The 19,520-nt window shown below is 57.6% G+C and overlaps 1 protein-coding gene across 1 annotated transcript in view; it reads right to left on the bottom strand.

The window, feature by feature from the left end:
* The window catches only part of SRCIN1 (SRC kinase signaling inhibitor 1), a 71,156-nt gene extending 52,056 nt beyond the window's left edge, over window positions 1-19,100 (bottom strand). The window contains 2 exon segments of the mRNA XM_070479367.1: window positions 10,838-10,900; window positions 18,887-19,100. Of these exon segments, the coding sequence (XP_070335468.1) occupies window positions 10,838-10,900; window positions 18,887-19,010 (187 nt within the window). The 5' untranslated portion in view covers window positions 19,011-19,100.
* Between the last annotated feature and the right edge of the window lie 420 nt (window positions 19,101-19,520).

Consider the following 19,520-nt stretch of genomic DNA (forward strand, 5'->3'; position numbering starts at 1 on the left):
CATCTTCAGAGGAGGAGAGTGTGGAGAAGGGGAGGGGGGAGGGAGAGGGAAGAAGAAAGAGGAAGGGGAGGAAATAGAGGGAAGAACAAAGCCACGAGCCACAGAAAAGAGAAGGGTCTCACTGGGGCCCCTGCTGGGAGGACCAGAGTTCAGGTCTCTGGGTCCCTCTCCCCAGAGATCAGGAGGGCTGGACAAGGCCCCTCCCACGGGGACCTGAGGTCTCACAGGTGTGACCCCAGCCGTGGCCTGGGCACCAGCTCAGGGAGTCCAGAGGGCCTGGGGCTAGATCCCAGTGAGGTTGGCAGGCAGGGCAAGCAGTGGGGAAGTGGGGGGTGTGCGTGCAGATTGCCAGAAAGGTGGAGGGCCTGGCTCAGACCCCAAAATGCCCTGTCCGCGTACACACACACACTTGAATACAGGCAGCACAAGTCCCACCATCTTCAGCCAAAGCAAGAGGAGCCCAAGTGACCCAGGAGGAGGCCTGAGGCGACTGCCACCATCGATTGTGCCTGACAATTTCATCCTGCTGGGCGGCTGGCTGCGCAGTCAGGAACCGCACTGTGCTGGGAGGTCAGAGGCCAGAGGACAGAGGTCAAGCTTGGCAGCGGCTTCAAGAGCCTGGATGAGGTGAAGGGATCATCCCTTCCCACCCCTCCCTCGGTGAAGAAGCTGACCCCTCAGTCTCCAGGCGCCCCTGGCTCTAGCCCCCTGTGTGCCCACGGCCCTCACTCAGCTGTCTGTCTGTGGGTCCTTGGAGCAGAAGCCCATCTGTGTCTGTTTTCTAAAACCATCTTTTCCGCCCCATACCACAGCAACCAAAGTCATTTTCCGGGCAATTGCCTTTCTGTAAACATTCCTGTGTAATATCCCCCCAAATTGCTAATGCCCAGCACCCTGTTGAGTCTCCCTGTCCCTCCAACCAGAGCCTCGGAGGTGGGGGCGGGCAGAGGGAGGAACAGGCATCAGGGGGAGAGGATTAAGGACGGGGCTTCACGTCCAGCTCCTGGCACGAACCCCCACACCTGCCCCCGCCGTGTTCCCCCATCCCCCACCAACCCAGCCCCACTCCCCTGAAGGCCAGGCCTCCTCAGGAGACTCTGCCTGGGCCAGGAGGGATGACAAAGAAGAAGGGTGGAGGTGATCCCATGGCAAGGAGGCCTGGGAGGAAAGGGAGAGGACTTGAAAGCATGCGGGCGATGGTCAGACAATAAAGGTGACTCCCTGGAACCTGGGAGCACAGGGGCAAGGCCAGGCAAGCTGTCATCGCTGGGCCCCCAGGGAAGGCATTTCCCTTGTTCCTGAGGTGTTGGGAAGGAAGGCATAGACGTGGGAAGAGGCCAGGAGGAGACCATCCCCACGATGGACCGATTCCGCAAGGCAGGGCAGTGCTGGGGGATGGGTGCAAGGCGAGAGGGTATCAGAGGCAGGATGGTCCTTGGCTGGTGACACGGATGGCCCCCTCGCCACCCCCCAGCACTAATCTACAGAGCCACTGTGGAGAAGGGCCTGGGTTGGGTCGATTCTCCTGGCAGTACAGCAGGGAAACCGAGGATGGGGGAGGCTGAGTGAGTTAACTGTGCGGACTCCCTTCCCTGGCTGGGGGAGAGGGGGAAGAGGACTGTGACCCCCCTGGACTCTTCTAACCCCTTGCTCAGGGAACCCTGCTCCCCCACTCCCCAGCCCCAGGGAAGCTGGGCATCTAGACTCTGGGGGGGGAAGTGGGGTGGGGACCAGAGTCCGCCCAGGAGGGAGCCGGGAGGCAGGGGAGGGTGTAGGGCACTGCCAGTCACAGCTTCATGCAGGCAGAAAAACACAAACCAATTTGCACAGATTTAAAACCCACCAAAGGCCACTTAGTTGTAAACGAGTCGGAATCTAATTAAAGGACCTGTCAGGCTTGGGGGAGGGAGAGCTCACCTGCCTGGGTTCTGGAGCTTTCCCCAGGGAGAGGGCATCTGAGAAAGGGAGGGTGTCGGGCTCCCTGGGGGTGGGGCGGGCCCTGCCCCAGCCAGAGGGTCCCTGCCCCACCTCTTCCCTCCCACCCTTCCACAGGCTGATTCTGTCCTGTGACTGTCCACTTGCTCAGGCAGGGAGCGCCGCAGGGCAGGGCTTCTTCCCTCCAACTGGGCACCTCTCAGGGCAGGGCCCATGCCTCCTCTCTCAGACTAGAGCCCTTGTGTTCCCCCTTTAGGCTGGGGACACCCCAGAGCAGGGCCCCTGTCTCCCACATCAGACTAGGGGCTCGCCTAGGACAGAGCCTTGTCTCCCCTTAGACTGGCCAAGACCTGGGCCTCCTCTTTGGGGGCACTAGATAGGGCCCCCATTTACCTCTTTGGATTAGAAGCTCCCTCAGGGCAAGGCTCCCTTAGACTGGGGCCTCCTTGAAGGCAGAGGTACCCCCTCCCCCGCCCAGACTGGGTGGTCTTGCAGGACAGAATTAGGTGGGGTGAAGAGACTCACAGGCCACCTCAGGAGTGGGGTGGGGCCTGGGGACAGTCGAGGATGCCAGGCTTGGCCTCAGGGCCCTGGCTCTGCATGGCTGTGGAGTCCTTGTCCCCTTCGACCTGCTGCCCTCTCTCCGTGACTCCCCACAACCATAAGACAGCCCTCTTCCTGGCAAGGTGACGGCTCTTCTCTCTTAGCAAAGCAGAGTGATGTCTCGAGACTGTTCAGCTAAGCCCTGCCCGCGTCTTCTTTCACCCCAGCCAAATGCCTCTCACGGGGAAGGAAACCGAAGCCCAGAGAGTGAACCTGAGTCACACAGGAGCTAGAAGCAGAGCCAGGAATGGAACCTGAGCATCCTGGCCCCCAGGGACAAGGACTTTCCCACCCCTCTCTGCCACTTCCCAGAAAGCAATTACCAGGGGATCCCTTCTCCAGGCCCAAAACCCCAAGAGGGCAAGACTAACAAGCTCCTTAGGAGAAATCAGCAGTGAGGAGGAAAACGCCATGGCACCCCGGGCCCCAGAGGGAGAAGGGCCATGGGTCCCAGTCCAGCCACCCCCTCAGGTGCCCATCCCGGCCCAGCAGCTGCTCACCGCACAGAAACCAGGGTTCCCACATGGCACCTGAATCATACTCCTCAGACAAGACGCCGCTCCTGGTGAAAGCTGACAAGCCAGCCTCCTGCTCAGAATTTCAGATATGAAACCCTCCCCCAAGCAGGTGAAGCTATGGCATGACCAAAAATCACTCAACTTGGAGGGGAGAAAGAGCTCTGTTCAAACACAGCTCTGCCACTGTCTGACTGTGTAACCTTGAGAATGTTAGCAGCCTCTTGGAGCCTCAGTCATTTCATTTGTTTTTGTTTTTTTGAAAAACTATTAACACTCAGACGGGTGTGCAGGTTGTACACTGCACAAAGGCACCAGCCAGGGGCGTGGGTGGGGGACAGTCCCTTCCTGATCTGCCCAATCCCTTGATTTCCTTTCACTCCACAGCCAGGCTTTTATCACAACCAGGATGGTAGGGGGTTGCATTTTAGTGACTGATGAAGACCTGGCTAATTTGTTTCCCCAGGAAGGGCGCGGGCAGGGATGCAGAGGGGAGCATGTCAGCCCTAGTCTGAAGCCCTCACTGGAGAAGCTGGGAACAGCCCTGGCATATGCCCACACAGCCCGCGCTAACAAGCTGACTCCTGCCTGGCATCTCCACCACCATCACGCGCCCAGGGAAGGTGTCCTGTCAGCCCCACATATCCTTGGAGAGGCAGCGGAGAGGAACACAGGCAGGGAGGAACGGAGGGAGGAGGGGGGAGGCGGGAGAGCAGAAGCCTGTGCACCAGCTCTGCCACTGCTCCGGGGAGGCTGCCGGAGCACCTTCCATCACCTGGGGGAGAGCTCAAGCCTCGGGGTGCTAAGGCCTCGCCAGCGGGTAGGGCGAGGGGACCTTTACCACACCCCTGAAGCTGCCTCGGGCTGCAAGCAAGCCCAGAGGGAGGCATCCTGTCCCCAGGAAGAGGGACCCCAATCTGTTGGAGGTGAGTGGAAGCCCCACCATGCATCCCAGCTCCCCACAGGGAAGTGTCATCAACACCCAGGCTTCCTCAAGGGTCTCACAGCTGTTGGACAGGAGACTCAGCCCGACTGGATTCCTCCACATCCTCCTCTGAGACACCGTCCTTCGTGGGGTCAGGTTCTCTCTGGGAGGCTTTTTCCAGCCCCACACCCCAGCACCCAGACAGCTCCCTCAGCCATCAGGATGATGGGGTCCTGGCGCCTGCAGTATTCCACCACAGGCCATGCTTCCGCTTGTCAACATCTGTGCCCCGTGGCACAGGCCCACATGCCCAGCTCAGACTCACGGACATGTGCCCAGTCATGAGGGGCTCCCCGGCACCCACCACAGGCATTCACACACAGAAAGGTACACCTGGGCCCAGCTGGGACTGGGTCACCACAGAGCCGCCACCCTGACCCACCACTCTGCCATCTTTGATGCCACGCGGACAGGCAGGGCATGGTGCCCGCACACGCATCATGTACATTTACCATCCCCTGACAGATTCCGTGCACGTGGGAGCTCCCTCGAGTGTTAGTCTGAGGCACCTCCAGTTTGGAGTGAGAGACACTGGGGACCCCATCTGCCATCCTGAATCCAGCCACCCCTTCTCAGAGACGCAATTTCCGTGGCCCCTCTCCTGCTTTGCCAAGTTCAGGGTCTCTGAAAGTGTTTACATTTTGTCCTGACATAAAGGCCACTCCACTCTCACCAATGTTTGCCCAGCCAGGCGATGCCAAGGACCAAGAGGCTGCTTCCAGACCTGGCACACCCGGCCCTGTCTCCCCCTACAGGTGCTCAGCCTCCTGCAAGGGGCTGGCGGGCCTTGGACCCACTTCCACCTGCTGCTGGAGGGTGAAGGACAGGGCTGCAAGTTTCAGCCCTCACCTCACAGGTCAGTTACTCTACTGTCCCGCACGAGACTGAGAACAAAGAGCAAATGTGCATCCCACTAGGTTCCCTCCCTAGGGATGCTGAGGTTAGTACTGGGAGAGACTCTGGAGGATGGAAGAGGCGGAGCCTGAGAAGGCAGAAGGAGACTCAGGGTTTCCTGCCTGACTTCTGGGTCCACCCTGAGCTGGAAGCCTACTTGGATTCCAGGGGCATCTTTCGGTTCTCCCTGGTGTCTAGCCTGAACCGTCCCACCAGAGCAGCACCTGGGAAGGTGGCGCATGAGCTGGAAGGCAGGGGAGAAATGCACAGTTTCTCCTTCCATCTGCAAAAGACTCCAAGACTCCAACCTCCCATCTCAGTTAAATCCACCCATCCGTGTGGAGTGACGAGATGTGAACTCAGCACCAGGCTTGCTGGGTGCTCTGCGGGAAACGGACCAACCATGAAAGACAGCACTCCTGATACCCACCCTCCCACCAGGCACACACTCAGGACAGTTCCCAAGGGGCTCTGATAGCTGCTATTCATTCAGTTCTCAGACACACCTTGTGAGGTTGCTCTCTCCCATTATACAGATGAGAAAGCAGAGACTCAGGAAGGGGTGACTTGCCCATGGCCAGAGCTGGTAAGTGGAGAAGCCCTGGTCTCGACTGTGGGGTTCTCAGCCTGGATCCCCCTTCCCTCCTCTATGCCCTGCTGATTTCATCCCTGAATTTTTGTCTCAGCCCCCGGGCCAGAGCTCCTTATATCCCCTCAGTCTGTCTAGCTTCCTAAGAAGGAGGACTCGAATAGCCCCCTCCCTAGTGAAGCACAGAGACCCTCAACACCATCCTTTCTGGGGAGACCGCACGCCAGAAGAGCAGGGACCCTTCCCTGGGGCAAGGCTGACAGAGGACGAGGGGCAGGGAGCAGGGCAGCCCCAGACCCCCGAAGTCCAGAATGGGAAGGGGGTCCCGCCTTTCCACAGCCCTCCCCCACACCTCAATTTGGTGGAGAACCCCACCCCCAGCCCCTGCCACAGGCTGTGCCAACACCAAATTGCAAGTCCTCCATATTTCAGGAACGCCATCCAGCCGGGACTTGGATACCTCCAGAAACAGAGAGCTCATTATGTCCAAGGTACCAGACACCTTGTGGGGCCCCTCCTTCCTTAAAGTGAGCCAGAGTCTGTGCCCACGGCCCTCAGAGGGACCCGGGGTAGGTCATGACTTCTCCCTTGGGGCCAGAATGAAGGCTCCTGAACCCAAATCTTCTCTCCCCAGCCCAACACCTCAAGTCCCTCCGTCTGTGGCCTGGCTTCAGCCCCGGGCTCCCCGCACTGCCCTCTGCTGGGTCAGCCTCATGCTGGAACCGCTCCTGTTAGCTGGCGGCCTTCAGAACTGCCCCGATTGTCCAGACGAGGTCTGAGCAGCCCAGGTGAGCCCTCTGCGTCTGCATTCACCAGCCCTCCTCCTGCCCCCAGCACATGTGCCAGGAGAAATCAATGCCAGGGCAGACACAGGCCTGCTCTGGGACCATGATGAACCTTCCTTATCCCCTGCTCCTAACTTTCGGGCCTCCCCTGACCTCGGGCCTCAGGGCTAACTTGACTCTTCCTGCCGGGGATGGATGATTCCTGGCAAGGTGAGTTCAACCTGCTGGCTCCTTCGAGGCACTTCCCTCTGCCTTGTGATGCCTGGCCTCACTAATGTGATTCCAGGAGTCTGCTCGGGGTCTTAGCCCCTTCATAGCAACTATGGCCCTGTCAGCCCCAGCCAGGCATATCCCAGCTCCAAACACCAAAGCCTTTGCCTAGGAGTTTGAGTGGGCAGTGTGCTCTGCCCATAATTCTCTGGTTAGTGGCCTGAGGCCCTTGATACCCTGTCCAACAGCCAGGCATTGCAGGGGTGTGTCCAGCCACTCTAAGGACTGGAAAACCACAGCCCACACAATAACATCTGAAGCATGTTAACCACACAGTGCTTCTTCCTTGTTAACCTACTTCCTCCTCACCAGACTCTGCCCTACTGCCAGAGGGCCCTGGATTGGAAGGAGAGGCTCCCTCACCCCCCCGCTGCTTCCCAGCACTCTGTCCCGTATCTGCATGCCATGCTCGCACGGTGGCTAATTCTGGCATCTCATCAGACAGTAATTATGGGGGAATCAGCAGCACTGTCATCTCTGCAGCTCGGCACCTGTCACCACGCCACCATCCCCAGGATGCTGGGCTGGGACCGGAAGCGGAGGGAGGAAGGGTTCACTGGGGTGAGGGGCATCACTCCCTCCTCGCCTCCGCAGTCCTCACTTCCTTCAACCCTACCTCCCCACAGGGGTGCAGCGCGTGTCAACCAGGTGCCCACTAGCCACAGCAGAGCTCCCTGTTAGCCAGGCCAGGTACGGAATGCACATGCTCCGGGTCACACACAGGTGCGTCAAGGAAGGACACAGCACACCAAGGTTCACATAAAAAAACGCCCCTTCCCATAAGTGTGACATTTGAACAAGTTATTTTACTTCACTGGAGATCAGTTTCTCTAACGGGGGAAATAGTGCCCACCTTGAGCAGACGGGAAGAAATAAATATATAGAGTATCTAGCACAGTGGCTGACACACATATGATCATGTATTCACTCAACAAACAATGCGTGCACACCTACTGTGTGCTGGGCAATATGAAGATGCCAAGGTAAGTGAATCGCAGTTTAGCAAAGACCACACTGGGTCTAGGCATGGGTCCAGGACACACTGGGGTGTAGGTATTTTGTTTGGCTGGTAGTATTTTATTTCGTTTCTTTGATTTTTAATGCCTTTAAGGAACATAAGCATGCTTCCCTATGGTCCTCATCCACTGCTTCACTCACTTCTGGCCCCTGAAAGCACTGGGTTTGCTGCCCCAGGAGTGAATGTGAACTCAGAGGGGCGACACCAAACTGCAAGTCCTCCCTATTCCAGGAACGCCACCCAGCTGGGACTTGGATACCTCTAGAAACAGAAAGCTCATTACATTTAAGGCACCAGACATCTGTGGTGCTCAGAGGGGCAAGCCTGGAGGTGGTCAGGGAGGGACACTTCAGGGAGGAGCAGAGGTGGCAGGTGACAAAGGGAGGGCCTTCCTGGAAGAGGAGGCGCAGGAGCAGAGGGTCACAGAGGGAAAGGCGGGGCCCACGGGGCGCTGATGGAGACAGAGGCATCTCGAGGGGTCCTTCCCAGTGCTGGATTTCCAGCGACAGCGCCTTCTGCTCCTCCAGGACGTTTCCCAGGCGGGTCCTGCTGGTGGAGCTATGATGTATGACCATGTCCCCACGCCTCACGAGCAGCATCTGCTGCCCCAGCCTATCACTGGGTCTCTTCCCTGGCCCCACGGAGAGGAACATAGCCCACCCCCACCAGAGTGGAGAAGGACTCTGGCTAGAGCCGAAAGGAGGTATGCACATGAGAATTCTCTAACCTCCAATCCACTTCTGACCCCTGAGTTCAGGGTCAGGAAGCCCCTGAGACTCCCCCAGGGGTGGACCCAGGAATGCGGCAGTGGGAGGGAAGTGGATTCCCAGTGACTTGGATCACAGGGAACCGTGCTTGCGGAGGTGCAGAGAGTGAGGCAGAGGCACAGCTCTCTCCTGCAGCATGAGGGACAGAGGCTAGACTTCAGGAAGACTTCTGGTGGAAGGCACAACAGGGGGGGTAGGGGGAGTAGGGCTGAAGTTACCACGGTGGGTCAGCTGTGTGACCCTGGGCATGTCACTTAACCTCTCTGGTCTGTCACCACTTTTGTAAAATAGAGACTACAGCATCGAGCTCACGCGACAGCTATGAGGATGAAATGAGGGAGCACAGGTTCAGGGCTTGATCCAGCATATGGCTCATACAGTTTTCAGCAAATGTTCAGTAAATGTGGTCATCTGTACTTTTATTATTACCAGGAATACTTCCCCCCCAAACTCAGTAATGACTAAATGAACCCCCCATACCTTTCCAGCCCTGCACTCCCTTGCTCTCTCTGAGCCACGGAGGGAGCGTGGAGGTGTCTTCTAACCAGAGTCAGCAGAGAGGAGCTGAATCCACAGGGCCCACATCCACGGAGGCCTCTGGCCCCGGATGATGCCTGCCCCACCACAAACAATCTAATAACCCTTCACAGCACATTTCCAACCCCCCTCCCCACATGTTATTCCACTCTGGGTGGTAAAGCTGGACAGGGGTTGCTCTGGTTCTTTACAGACGTAGAAAGTAAGTCTTGGGAGGGACCGAACTCCCTGTTTCTGGGAGTATTCCGGAAGAGGGTAAGTGAAAAAAGAAGACATTCACTCTATCATCTTTTCCTAGTTCCTGACCCTCAGCCTTGGCCCATTTGTTTGTGTGGAGAAGTGGTGAGGGGCGGGGGGTGGCTTGTGTGACCAGGACAGGGGCTGAGGGGAAAGGCAGCAATTTCAAGTCACTCCTGCCTTCTCCTGGCAGCAGCCACTGATAGGGGAGGGAAGGGAGCAGCGTCGTTGCTCTTTTAGGAAAACGGTAATTTTAATTAAGAGGCAGACAAACGAGCGCTCTGCAGATTGTCTCCGAGCAAAGTTATTAAAAAGCCATCAAGGCGGCAGCAGCCACAGTGGCAAGGAGGGCTGCCTGCCCCATCTGCCCACCCAGATTAGAGCCGAAGCATCCTTCAGAGAGTGGAGAAGGGCTGGGGGACACGCAGCCTGCAAACAGCCAAGACAGGGACTATTCAACCCCTCTTCAAGGTGAGACAGGGGCAGCACTCAGACAGTACGCGGCTGGAGCTGCCCCACCCCAGGGAGGGGCTGGGGGAGGCGCAGACAGAGAACTGCAATGGGGCAGCCTCTGCTGTGGGCCAAGCTCTGGTCCGGCTGCTGCTTTTCCTATATTCTTCTCAACCAGCCTGCCATTTTATAAGCAAAGACATTGAGGCTCAGAGAGGGGCAAAGTGGCTTTTCCAAGGCCAGCAGCTCGGACAAGGCTTAAGTGAGCATTTGAACCCAGATCAGGCTGATTATCAAGTCCAGTGCTCTAGGCTGCTGGTCCCGAGCACAGAAGTGGGAGGTGGGCTCCCAGGGGCCCTCTGAAGTGGCCTCAGCTCTGGCCCAACAATGCTGCTCACAGTCCCCAGGTTGCCGGATTGGGACGTCCAGTCACTGCCTGCTTGGCGGGAACACACTATGAGAGGAGTGCCACTGGGATGCCCGACATTGACCTGCAGTGAGGAGAAGCCGCCAGCAGGGGGAGCAGGGGCGGATGAGCATCAGTGGACAGAGGGTCACTGCCCTTCCGAGTCAGCTGGCCAGGCCACAGCCTCAGGCCCCACAGCCAGTGAACTCTGCCAACCCCTTAACCTCTATCCCCACATCACTTAACCAACAGAAGAACCTTCACTGTCTTCGTCACTGTTGGCCTCTAAGCCTAGCCCAGTGCCTGGCACAGGGAAGGTGTTCAATAAGTCCATATTGAATGAAGGAATGCATGGATAAACGAATAAACCATTAAACAAATTAAATGAGATCACAGATATACAAGCACCTATAAACTCAACAAAGCTGTGCTGAAGTCGACATGGTCCCATCTTCTCTCATCCCCCTCCACTGGCTGATGCTGGATCACGGGCTGTCCCCCATAAGAAAGGCCCCTTGCTCCTGACCCCTCTCCCCAGGTCTCCAGGTCCCTCCACAGAGGGTTGCCTTCTCCTCCCCCTGCCCAGCCCCCACTACACGGAGCTTTGCAGCCAGCACACACATATACATGCACACGTGTTTGCTCGCACATACTAACTCACATGCACACACGTGCACACACGGACACATTCTCTGCCAGGCAAGGTGCCCTCCCCAGAGTCAAGTCTCTGCTGCCCTCTCCCCGAGCAAAGGCCTGGGCCCACCAGGGATAGCCCCCTCCCCCATTGCGCCGGGGAGCAGTGGGAGGCAGGATGGTAGGGAGAGACCCCCCTCCTGGCTTACCAACCTGGAGACTTTAAACAGAGGGAACAGAGTCCTGGAGCCTTCCCTCCCGCTGCACGCTGGAGCCCTGGGTGAGGGACAGGAAAGGAGGAAAGTGTGAATGAAGGCCAGAGCCGGGGAGAGGAGCTGAGAACGGATGGGCTGGGGGCAGGGCTCCCAAATCGGGATGGTCCCTGAGGGCTGGGGGCAGGCAGGACAGAGATGGGGTGCTGGGTCAAGAGCTGGGGCTGAAGGGACAGACACTGGTGGGAGACAGACAGGAGGACAGACACCAGGACAACACAAAAAACATGGGGTTCCTCAGAGTGGGGTCCCCAGGACAGACAGCCAACAAGCCAGGCCTGGTTCTCCTCCCAGACATGGGGACAGCCTCTTTACTGGGGGCCCACACAAGACCCCAGATGAGAGCGCCTTGGAGGGCCCATCTGCCTCCCCCAGCCAAGGCCACCCCATTCGGGAAGGTTGGTGGGTTCAGAGTCTGAGGGCCTCCCTTCACTGCTCTGCTGAAACGCCCTCCCAGCCCAAGAGACCCCCATCGGCTCCACTCACCCTCTAACCTTGAGGAAGGCCCCCTCCTCTGTCTGCAACAGAGAAAGCAGAGGTACTTCACACCCGACAAGCGCGCACGCACACTCACTGTGATGGGGACTGTGCCGGAAAATGGCACTCCTGCCCATACCGCCCAAAGCCCTGTGCCCAGTTCCTGCTTCCATGCTCACCCAATCCTCAACCTGCCAGAGCAGGGCCCCTCTCAGCTGTCCATCCTGCTGCCTCCCTCTCACTCGCAGAAAGTCCTTCTAACTGTGCTGCCTCCCCCAGGGCCACGCTGCCCGTCTTCTGCCTTTCATCCTGGGGTATGCAGCACTATGACCTGCCTGCATGCAGGCACTGTGGCCTGGCTGTCCTCTTGGGCCCAGCTCTCACTGGGCTGGTTCAGACCCATCCACACCCACATCATGTCTGGCTGCAAGCATCCTCAGAGCCCCCTGCCAATCTCATGGTTCCAATTTTCCCACTGATTACCCAAGACGCAGGCACCCTGGGGAGAAGCAACTGTTGTACCCAGATGTTGGGACCTTGACTGGGTGAAGAAATCGAAAATGTTCACTAACGTATCTAACCCCAGAGGGCTTCCTGGACAAGGCAGTGGGGTTAGGGGTGGGGCCCAGAAGGGGCAGCTGAACAGAGAGGGGCACGAGTTGGGGGCCTCAAGAGCCCTAGCTCCCTTCTCACCACTATCCTTAAGTGGCAGCTCCAGGGGCCCAGCCCCAAACAGGCTGAGGTGAGAATCTGAGTTTTAAGTAAGACTAAAGAGACTTTCTCATATATGCCCCTTCTTCCTGGGGGAACGGCCACCCGTTATTCACTCTCAGTTGGACAGTCAGGAGGATGAGGACAGAGATTACTATTTACTGAAAGTTCACAATGTGCCAGGAACTACGCCTAAATTATCTCTTTTAATCCTGGTACCCACCCTGTGAGGAAACCACTGTGATCAGCCCCAGTTTACAGATGAGGAAACTGAACTTCAGAGAGGTAAAGTGACTTGCCCCAAGACACACAGTGAGTGTCAGGGCTGGAATGCCAGCCAGCCCAGATCTTTCCGAATCCAGAGCCTGAGCTCTTGACTCTAGATCTGAACTGCTTCCCATCCATCCTCCCCCTGGATTAGTTTGCCTCCCATTCAGTGCCATCTGGGAAGTTCTGCCTAAAGTCTAACTTCCTTCCATCCCATGCTCCAGGATAAACTATCTTTCATGGACAGAAGGGGAAGAGAAGGCTTTGCTTCCATCCCTTTCTGCCTCATCCTAGGAGTGGGAGGCAGATAACGCTAACCTTCAGCTGCAGATGGACCAGGGATCAGGGGAAGGGGATGAGCTGTTGGGTTCAGAAGTGGGTTCAGGATCTCCCAAGCTTCATCATTAAATGACTTCTGGCTCTCCAGGAGCCCTTTTCTACTCTCCAGTCGACATGATGGAAGAAGCTCCAGGAAGCCCCTCAGAGGTCTCTTCTCATTTTGACATCCAGAAGTCCTCCTGAGCACCCAGACTAGGGAGAGTCTAAAAAGTCAGGGGGCAGCAAAGCGAGAGTCACTGTCAGTCCTAGTAGCCTTGGCTTTTCCTCAGAGTTCCAGTTTTCAACTCAGAAGGAGGCTGAGGCAAGAATGGGGACTCATCAGGCCAGCCTGACCACAGGGAGGGGCTGGACTGGCATGGGGACAGCCCAGGAGAGAAGGCAGAGAGGCCCGGATGTATCTGCAAGGGCTTCAGTGAGCCGTGGCATGCCTTCCCAATGAACTGGGATCGTTAATTCTTCCCCAATGAGGCAGATGCTGGGCCTGGGGTGACGCCACAGATGCCCGCTGTGTCTGCAATTATCAGTCACCCAGGGGTGGAAGGAGAAGGCAGGACACACACCCTCTCTGCCTCCTAGGCTTTGCACAAACATCTCCAGCTAGGGCCACTACATGGGGGTCTCTGGCTCTGGGCTCCCCCACAGCCGATGTGGGCCCCTGGGTCTGAGGTCTCCAGCACGCTCTGTGGCTGGAGTGGAAAAGAGGCCAGGGTGCTGGGATGATGATGTTTGCCAAGGTGTGGCGGGCAGGCACGTGAAAAACCCAGTTCCTTCCCAGTCTTAACACTACTCCACTCCGGGATGTGCAAGCAACTGGGCCAGGTGGTTGAGGCTACCAGGAACCAGGAAAATGTTGTGGGGGAGATGAGCCACCAGCTGGAAGTGCCTCCGCAGAAGAAAATATGGACTGGATTATAGTCCCTGGTTGGAATGGAGTGCGGCAAAGCCTTTCTGGGGTGGGAGGAAAATGGATGTAGCTGAATCCTATAGCCTATCCCTTATCCATCCTCTGGGCCTATCGGACAGATTTAGACAAGGTGTGCCTTTGGAGCAGGAGGGACTGTTTGTAAGGCATGTGCAGACACATGAAAGAACCAGTATTCTCTTGGGCCAAATCTCCATTTTTTCTGGTTTATCTGGAGCTGGGAAGTATTATTCCCACTCTCTGTACGGCAAGGCCTGTATTATCTCAGGAGAGAGGAGATGGGTAGAACCTGTGACAGCTTGAAGGGACCTTAGATTCTCTAGTTCCATCCTCTTTCTCACACCAGGGACGCTGAAGACCAGAGGAGGCAACTAACTTGCCCAATGTCACACAGCGGTAGGCAGGCAGGCAACTTGGCACCATCCAATGCTTGCTCTTTACCCTGCACTTGACCTCTCTGCCCTGGGGGATCAGACTGACTTCCCTGTCCCTTCTCCTCCCTAGCAGCTCTGAACCCCTCTCCATCATGGCCCCCTGCACTCTGCCAACCACCACAGCCACACGAGATTAAACTGGACCTACCAAGCTCCTGACAATAGCCCAAAGGTCATCTCAAAGGTCATATTAACCAGTCCCCTGCACCTAGGTACAACACTAGCCTACTTGTGCTCATATACACCTATCATTGAGGGAAAAGATGCACAAACAGCATCTCAGAGCAGCCACCCTTCATGCACCGGGAGATTTCCTTCCCATCTAACCTCGATTCCTCCTGCTGCAGCGTGGGCCTGTTTCCTCTCAAGCTGTCCTAAGCAAAGACAGGGGGAGGGGGAGAAGAACAGGATTTCCAGCCTCCGAACCCTCTGTCTGCCCACCTACGGCAGAGAGGATGAGGGCAGAGTGTCCCAGGGTGGCTGGGCCCAGTGCGCTGAGCGAGGGGCAGGAGGACTGCAGTGGCAGCTTGAATGTGGGAGAAACAGCTCTTCTTGGAATTGTCCTTCCAGCTTCTCATTCCCTGCAAACTCCTGCATCTCAGGTTAGGGGAGGGTCTCCACTGCGTTCAGAGACAACTCTTCCCTCCCCATACCATTTATTGTTTCTTATGTAACAGGCGCTGTGCTGGACATTTTCATTCGTTGTTTCACTTAAGCGTCACAACGATTCTGTAGTCAGAAACTAATCTGCCTGCTGGGTCAGTTCCTCCCTGAGACTAAATCTAACCTGGATCCCTCTTGCTGCATTTCCTCTGGTCCGTCCTCCGTGGCGGTGGAGAGGTGATTTTTGCTCCTGTCTTCAGAAACATCCATCTTACTCAGTGGCCCACCTTATCTTGCCCAAGCTGCCAACCTTTACCCCAGTATTGCCCCATGTGATGGGCATTATGAGGGGATGGGTCAAAGAAACTGAGGCAGGTGGAGGGTTGAGATGCAGGACACTGGCCTGTACCAAACACAGCACCTAGCAGGTGGCAGGGGAGGAGGCCCACGAGGTCAGGCAGTGTGCTGACCGGGCAGCTCCCAGACATGCAATGATCCTGGTCTCAGTGACCATCTCTCAGGTCCAAATTCCTACCCACATATAGCTAGAGCCCAGGTGCCTGAGCAGAAGTGAGTAGGGGCATAAGATGGCAGGACCTGTCCTGGGTTGTGGGAGGCAGCTGAAACCAGAGGGAGGGACTCTTACACCTAGCTAAGCTCCTGGCATGTAGAGAGTACTTAGGCCCTGAGAACAGAGGACGGAGACCCCCAAGCCCCTCTGCCCGTCTCACTGGGGTTTCATACAACCAGTGGTAGCCACAAGCAACTGCAGGGAATTCACACCCACTTGGCTTTCTTGTTTGGACTTTCTGGAGCAGGACTGACAAGGATAGGGGTCCCCTCCACTAGGGCTACCCCCCTATTCTGCCTCTAGCAGGGTTGGAACACAGGAGCCACCTCCCTAGGGAATTCTCAGAGCCCCCCCACCACCACCACGTCCCCCACCCACCCCGGCTTCCATCCCTCTGGGAGATTCCTGCAGTGACAGCCTGGGCCAATGGGCAAGGGGAGTCTTGAGTGGTGGGTTGGACTCTGGTCCCTGTGGGCGGCACCCTCCCCCTTCAAGCAGGCACCATTAATGTATGCAAAGCATATGCAAATAACCCAGAAGAAAGACACAACATCGGTGGAATGACAGAAGAGACCTTGGAGAGGAGCCAGCCCGCCCCCTTATTTCACAGGTGAGGAAAGAGGCCCTTGCCAGGAAGGGACTTGCTCAAGGTCACTCGGACATTTGGGCGCTAACGAAGGATCCTAAGAAGGTCTCTTTACTCAGCCCAGTGCTCTTTCCATGACAGTCTTGTTTTCCATATGGGGGGCTTACATGATGGTGAAGGGGTTCCAGGGTCTGTACGGGGTTCCCTTGGCCACCTCCCTTCCCCATCTGAGCCTGAGTAGTGGGTGTGGGGGAACCCTGGGCCAGGGCGGCAATGATGCCTGGGGCAGTGGGTGATCAGAGGGGAGACGGGGCCAGAGGCCGAGGCACTGGATTCCCGGCAGCCAAACAGTAGAAGGTGGCAGGAGAACTTGAGTGTCTAAAGCCCAATGTCAGGGCAAGGTGCCCGCTGTGTGCGGGGAGGGGGACAGCGCCCTCACCACACACACATCTCTAAGTGCTCAGCAGCCCCCTTCCGCCTGGCCTCTGGTAACTGTGACACCTGACAGACCGTAATACTCCATTCAAGCCCATCCCTTCTGTGGCTGCAGCTCCCCTTCCTCCCCAGCCCCCAACCAACTTGGCTTCTCAGCCTTCCGGTCGGTCCTAGAAAGCAGGACAGATGCTATGGAAAGAAGACGGACAGACAGATCGGAGGGGGCAGCCGGGGAGAAAAGGGGAGACTCAGGAGTCGAGTGAGGGAGACAAAGAGGAGAGAGCGCTGGAAGGGCAGAGCGGGAGGGATGGAGGGGTGGAGGGGACTGGGGAAGAAAGTGGGGAGTCTGAGGAGCAGAGCAGTGAATGGGTGAATGTAGGAACAGTGGCGCTGAGGGGGGGCTCCCAGTCTCCAGACCTGAAGGATAAGGCTGGAGCCCGGCTGAGGGGCATGGGAGCCCCATCGAGGCCGGAGGGAGTCCGGGACCATGTCCCTGCCCCTCTGCCCACCTCCCCAGCAAATCCCCCGGCTGCCAGGAAATCGGTCTTCCCTTCTCTGCCTCCCTCCGCTCTCCTCCCCTCCCTCCCTCGGGGCAGGCAAGCGCAGCTTCCCAGCCAAATCCAAAGCCTTCATCTCCGCTTTTCAGAGCTGGGAATGAAAGAAGGGGAAGCAAATGCAGCCCTCAAACCCGCTGACGGCCAGATTTTTATTATCTTTGCTCAAATGGGCCCTAGGAAGCCAGCAAGGGATTCTTCAAAGAGCATCTGAGTGGCTCATTGAAGCCTGCACCTGCACCAGCCCACCCATGACAGGCAGCCAGGGCCTAGGGGGCACAACGTGTCCACCACCTCCCACCAAACCCAGAGACCAGTGGGAGGCTGCCGAAGCCTCACTCTCGGCCCCCTGTGCCTAGTCAGGGGCTGCTCAGTCAGACTGCTAGGCTCAGAGGCTAATCGCAGGCCCACTGGGCCTCGGAGGCAGTCTCTGTCCCTCTCTGGGCCTCCAAGACACACACGAAGGAAGAAATCAGATCTCCTTGCCACGGGTTGGAGGAGATAAGTGCTTGGGATTCCTCGAAAGCAAAGCTTTCATGGCAAGCTCCAGATCTGTCCCTGAACTCTCTGCCTGCCCCCTCAAGGGCCCACTGTCTCTCTTCCAACAGAGCAGCCCCTCCCTTCCCGAGCCTGGCCCACAACTCGGGGATGATCCTGGGACTCCAAACACAGCTCCCTCAGGTCAAAACCTCAAGTCCATCTCCTTTCCTTCCCCAAGACCTAACCTGGAGTGGAGATGGGACTAAAACAGATGTGATACTTCGAAGAGCCCAGCCCCCTCCCTGTTCGAACTGGGCAGCCGTGCCACCATCAGCCCCAGCTTTGACCGCACCGGTGAGATCGATGCCCACAGCCAAAGAAGGAATCAATGGTTCTAATTAAACCTTTTTTCCAGGGTGGGTCCCTGGCCAGAGAGAGAGAGAGATCACCTGAGGCTTTGCATCACAGCACCCAACTCTGTACCCTGTACATATTTAAGAGACCTGGAACCCTGGATTCCCAGCAGGAATCAGGCCGTGAAGACCCCAGACACCATCCCCTCCTCATTAGGCAAGGAGACAAGGAGGCAAGCAGAAAGTAAGGGGCGGGGGGGGCAAGCCTCCCAATTCCCAGGGACCTTCCCCTAGGAGGGCTCCTAGTCTCCACTCAGCACTGCCTGAAGACAGATCTCATACAGCTGCTTCATACAGATCTCCAGAGCACACTTGCATCTCCATCCCAGCCCTGAGGGTCATCGCAGAGAACTGGACATTATGGTGAGGACGGAAGGAGCAAGGCTGGGGTGGGGGGGCACTGGACAAAGACCCTCTTGTCCCCAAGGCACGGTGGCAGGAAGCCAGGGCAAAGCCTTTGCTCTCGCTGCCAACGGTGCCTGGGTGCCAGGCAGTCTGGATGGAGGGGGAATCTTATTCTTGGAACCCTCACCCCTTATGCCTTATCCCTTGCTCCTACACTAGGCCACCAGTTAAGTCTCTGCCTCAACAACTCCCAGCTTGCCCGGAGCCTGCCTTCCTGTATGAATGCCGGACCCTGACACTTGCCCACAGTGGCCCCAACCCGCAGAAGACCTCACACATAAACCATAAACTGCCCCCCACATTCGTACACATGCACAACCATGCCAGAAACCACCACCACAGCTGCCACCAGTGATGACGGAGCCCCACATTTTCACAGTGACAGTCTCCATCAAACGCCTCATCAGTTGTTTAAGACAGCAAGAGGGATAGGGAAGGGAATATGAGAAACTGAGGCATGGAGTTAGACAGCAAAGCAGTTGGCTCAAGGTCACCCAGACCAAGATATTCAGAGTTGAAAAGAAGGCATCCTATCCCCGCCCCCAAGTGCTCAAACTCAACACCAATGAATATTCAGACTCACAAGCCTGGAAGTCTGGTTACCGATCCCCTCTCCCAGCCCTCATCTGTTTTTCCCTTCCCAAAACAACAGGAGTTCAAACATCTTCTGCAAGGCTCCAGCCAGGAACCCACTTCCCTTCAAGTTGGGGGCAACAAGACCTGCTGGTTCCCTAGTATTGGAGAAGAGGGGCTGCCAGTCCGGGATCTCCTCGCACATTCCGTTCTTGCTCACCTGGCTCCCCTCGGCCCCCGGGGTCCCTCGGTCCGGCCTCCTCCCTGGGAGATCGGGCTCTGCCCTCCGCTGTCCTCTCCCACCAGGCCAGGGCAAAGCGCCGGAGGCACTGCCAGGGCTGCATGGGGAGGGGTGGGGCGGGGGGGCTTGCACCGGCAGCCGCACACGCCCCGCCGGGCCCTGCCAGCCGAGCTGCGGAGGCACCCGGCCGGCCCCCTCTGCTTCCACCAGCATCCTGCTGCCCCCACCGACAGGACTCGGAGCTGGCCCAGGAGCTTCTGACGTAGCATGGGGGTGCGTGGGAGGGGAGGGGGGGGCTTAGCGGGGCCCCTCCCCAGCCCCGCCTTCTGCCGCTCAGCTTCCCTCAGTCCCTACCTCCTCACTCACCCTAGACGCTCTCCCCAGCTGGGGGCGCCCTCTCCCGCCCTCTGGCCTCTTCACCCGGAGGGCTTAAGATCACATGGCCCCTCCCCCAGTCCTTCCCTCTCGTGGCCCCTCCCAACCCGCCAGTCGAGAGGGGAGCGGGTCCCCAGTTTCTGCAACCGCTACCTTGCTACCTAGGCTCCCAGGTCTCCAGGGCTAGGGCCTCGAGGTGACGGGAGGGGGGGGGGGGTGTGGGGGGGAAGGAAAGGGG

This window comes from Odocoileus virginianus, chromosome 17 (genome assembly GCF_023699985.2).
Source record: "Odocoileus virginianus isolate 20LAN1187 ecotype Illinois chromosome 17, Ovbor_1.2, whole genome shotgun sequence".
NCBI classification, from domain to species: Eukaryota; Metazoa; Chordata; class Mammalia; order Artiodactyla; family Cervidae; genus Odocoileus; species Odocoileus virginianus.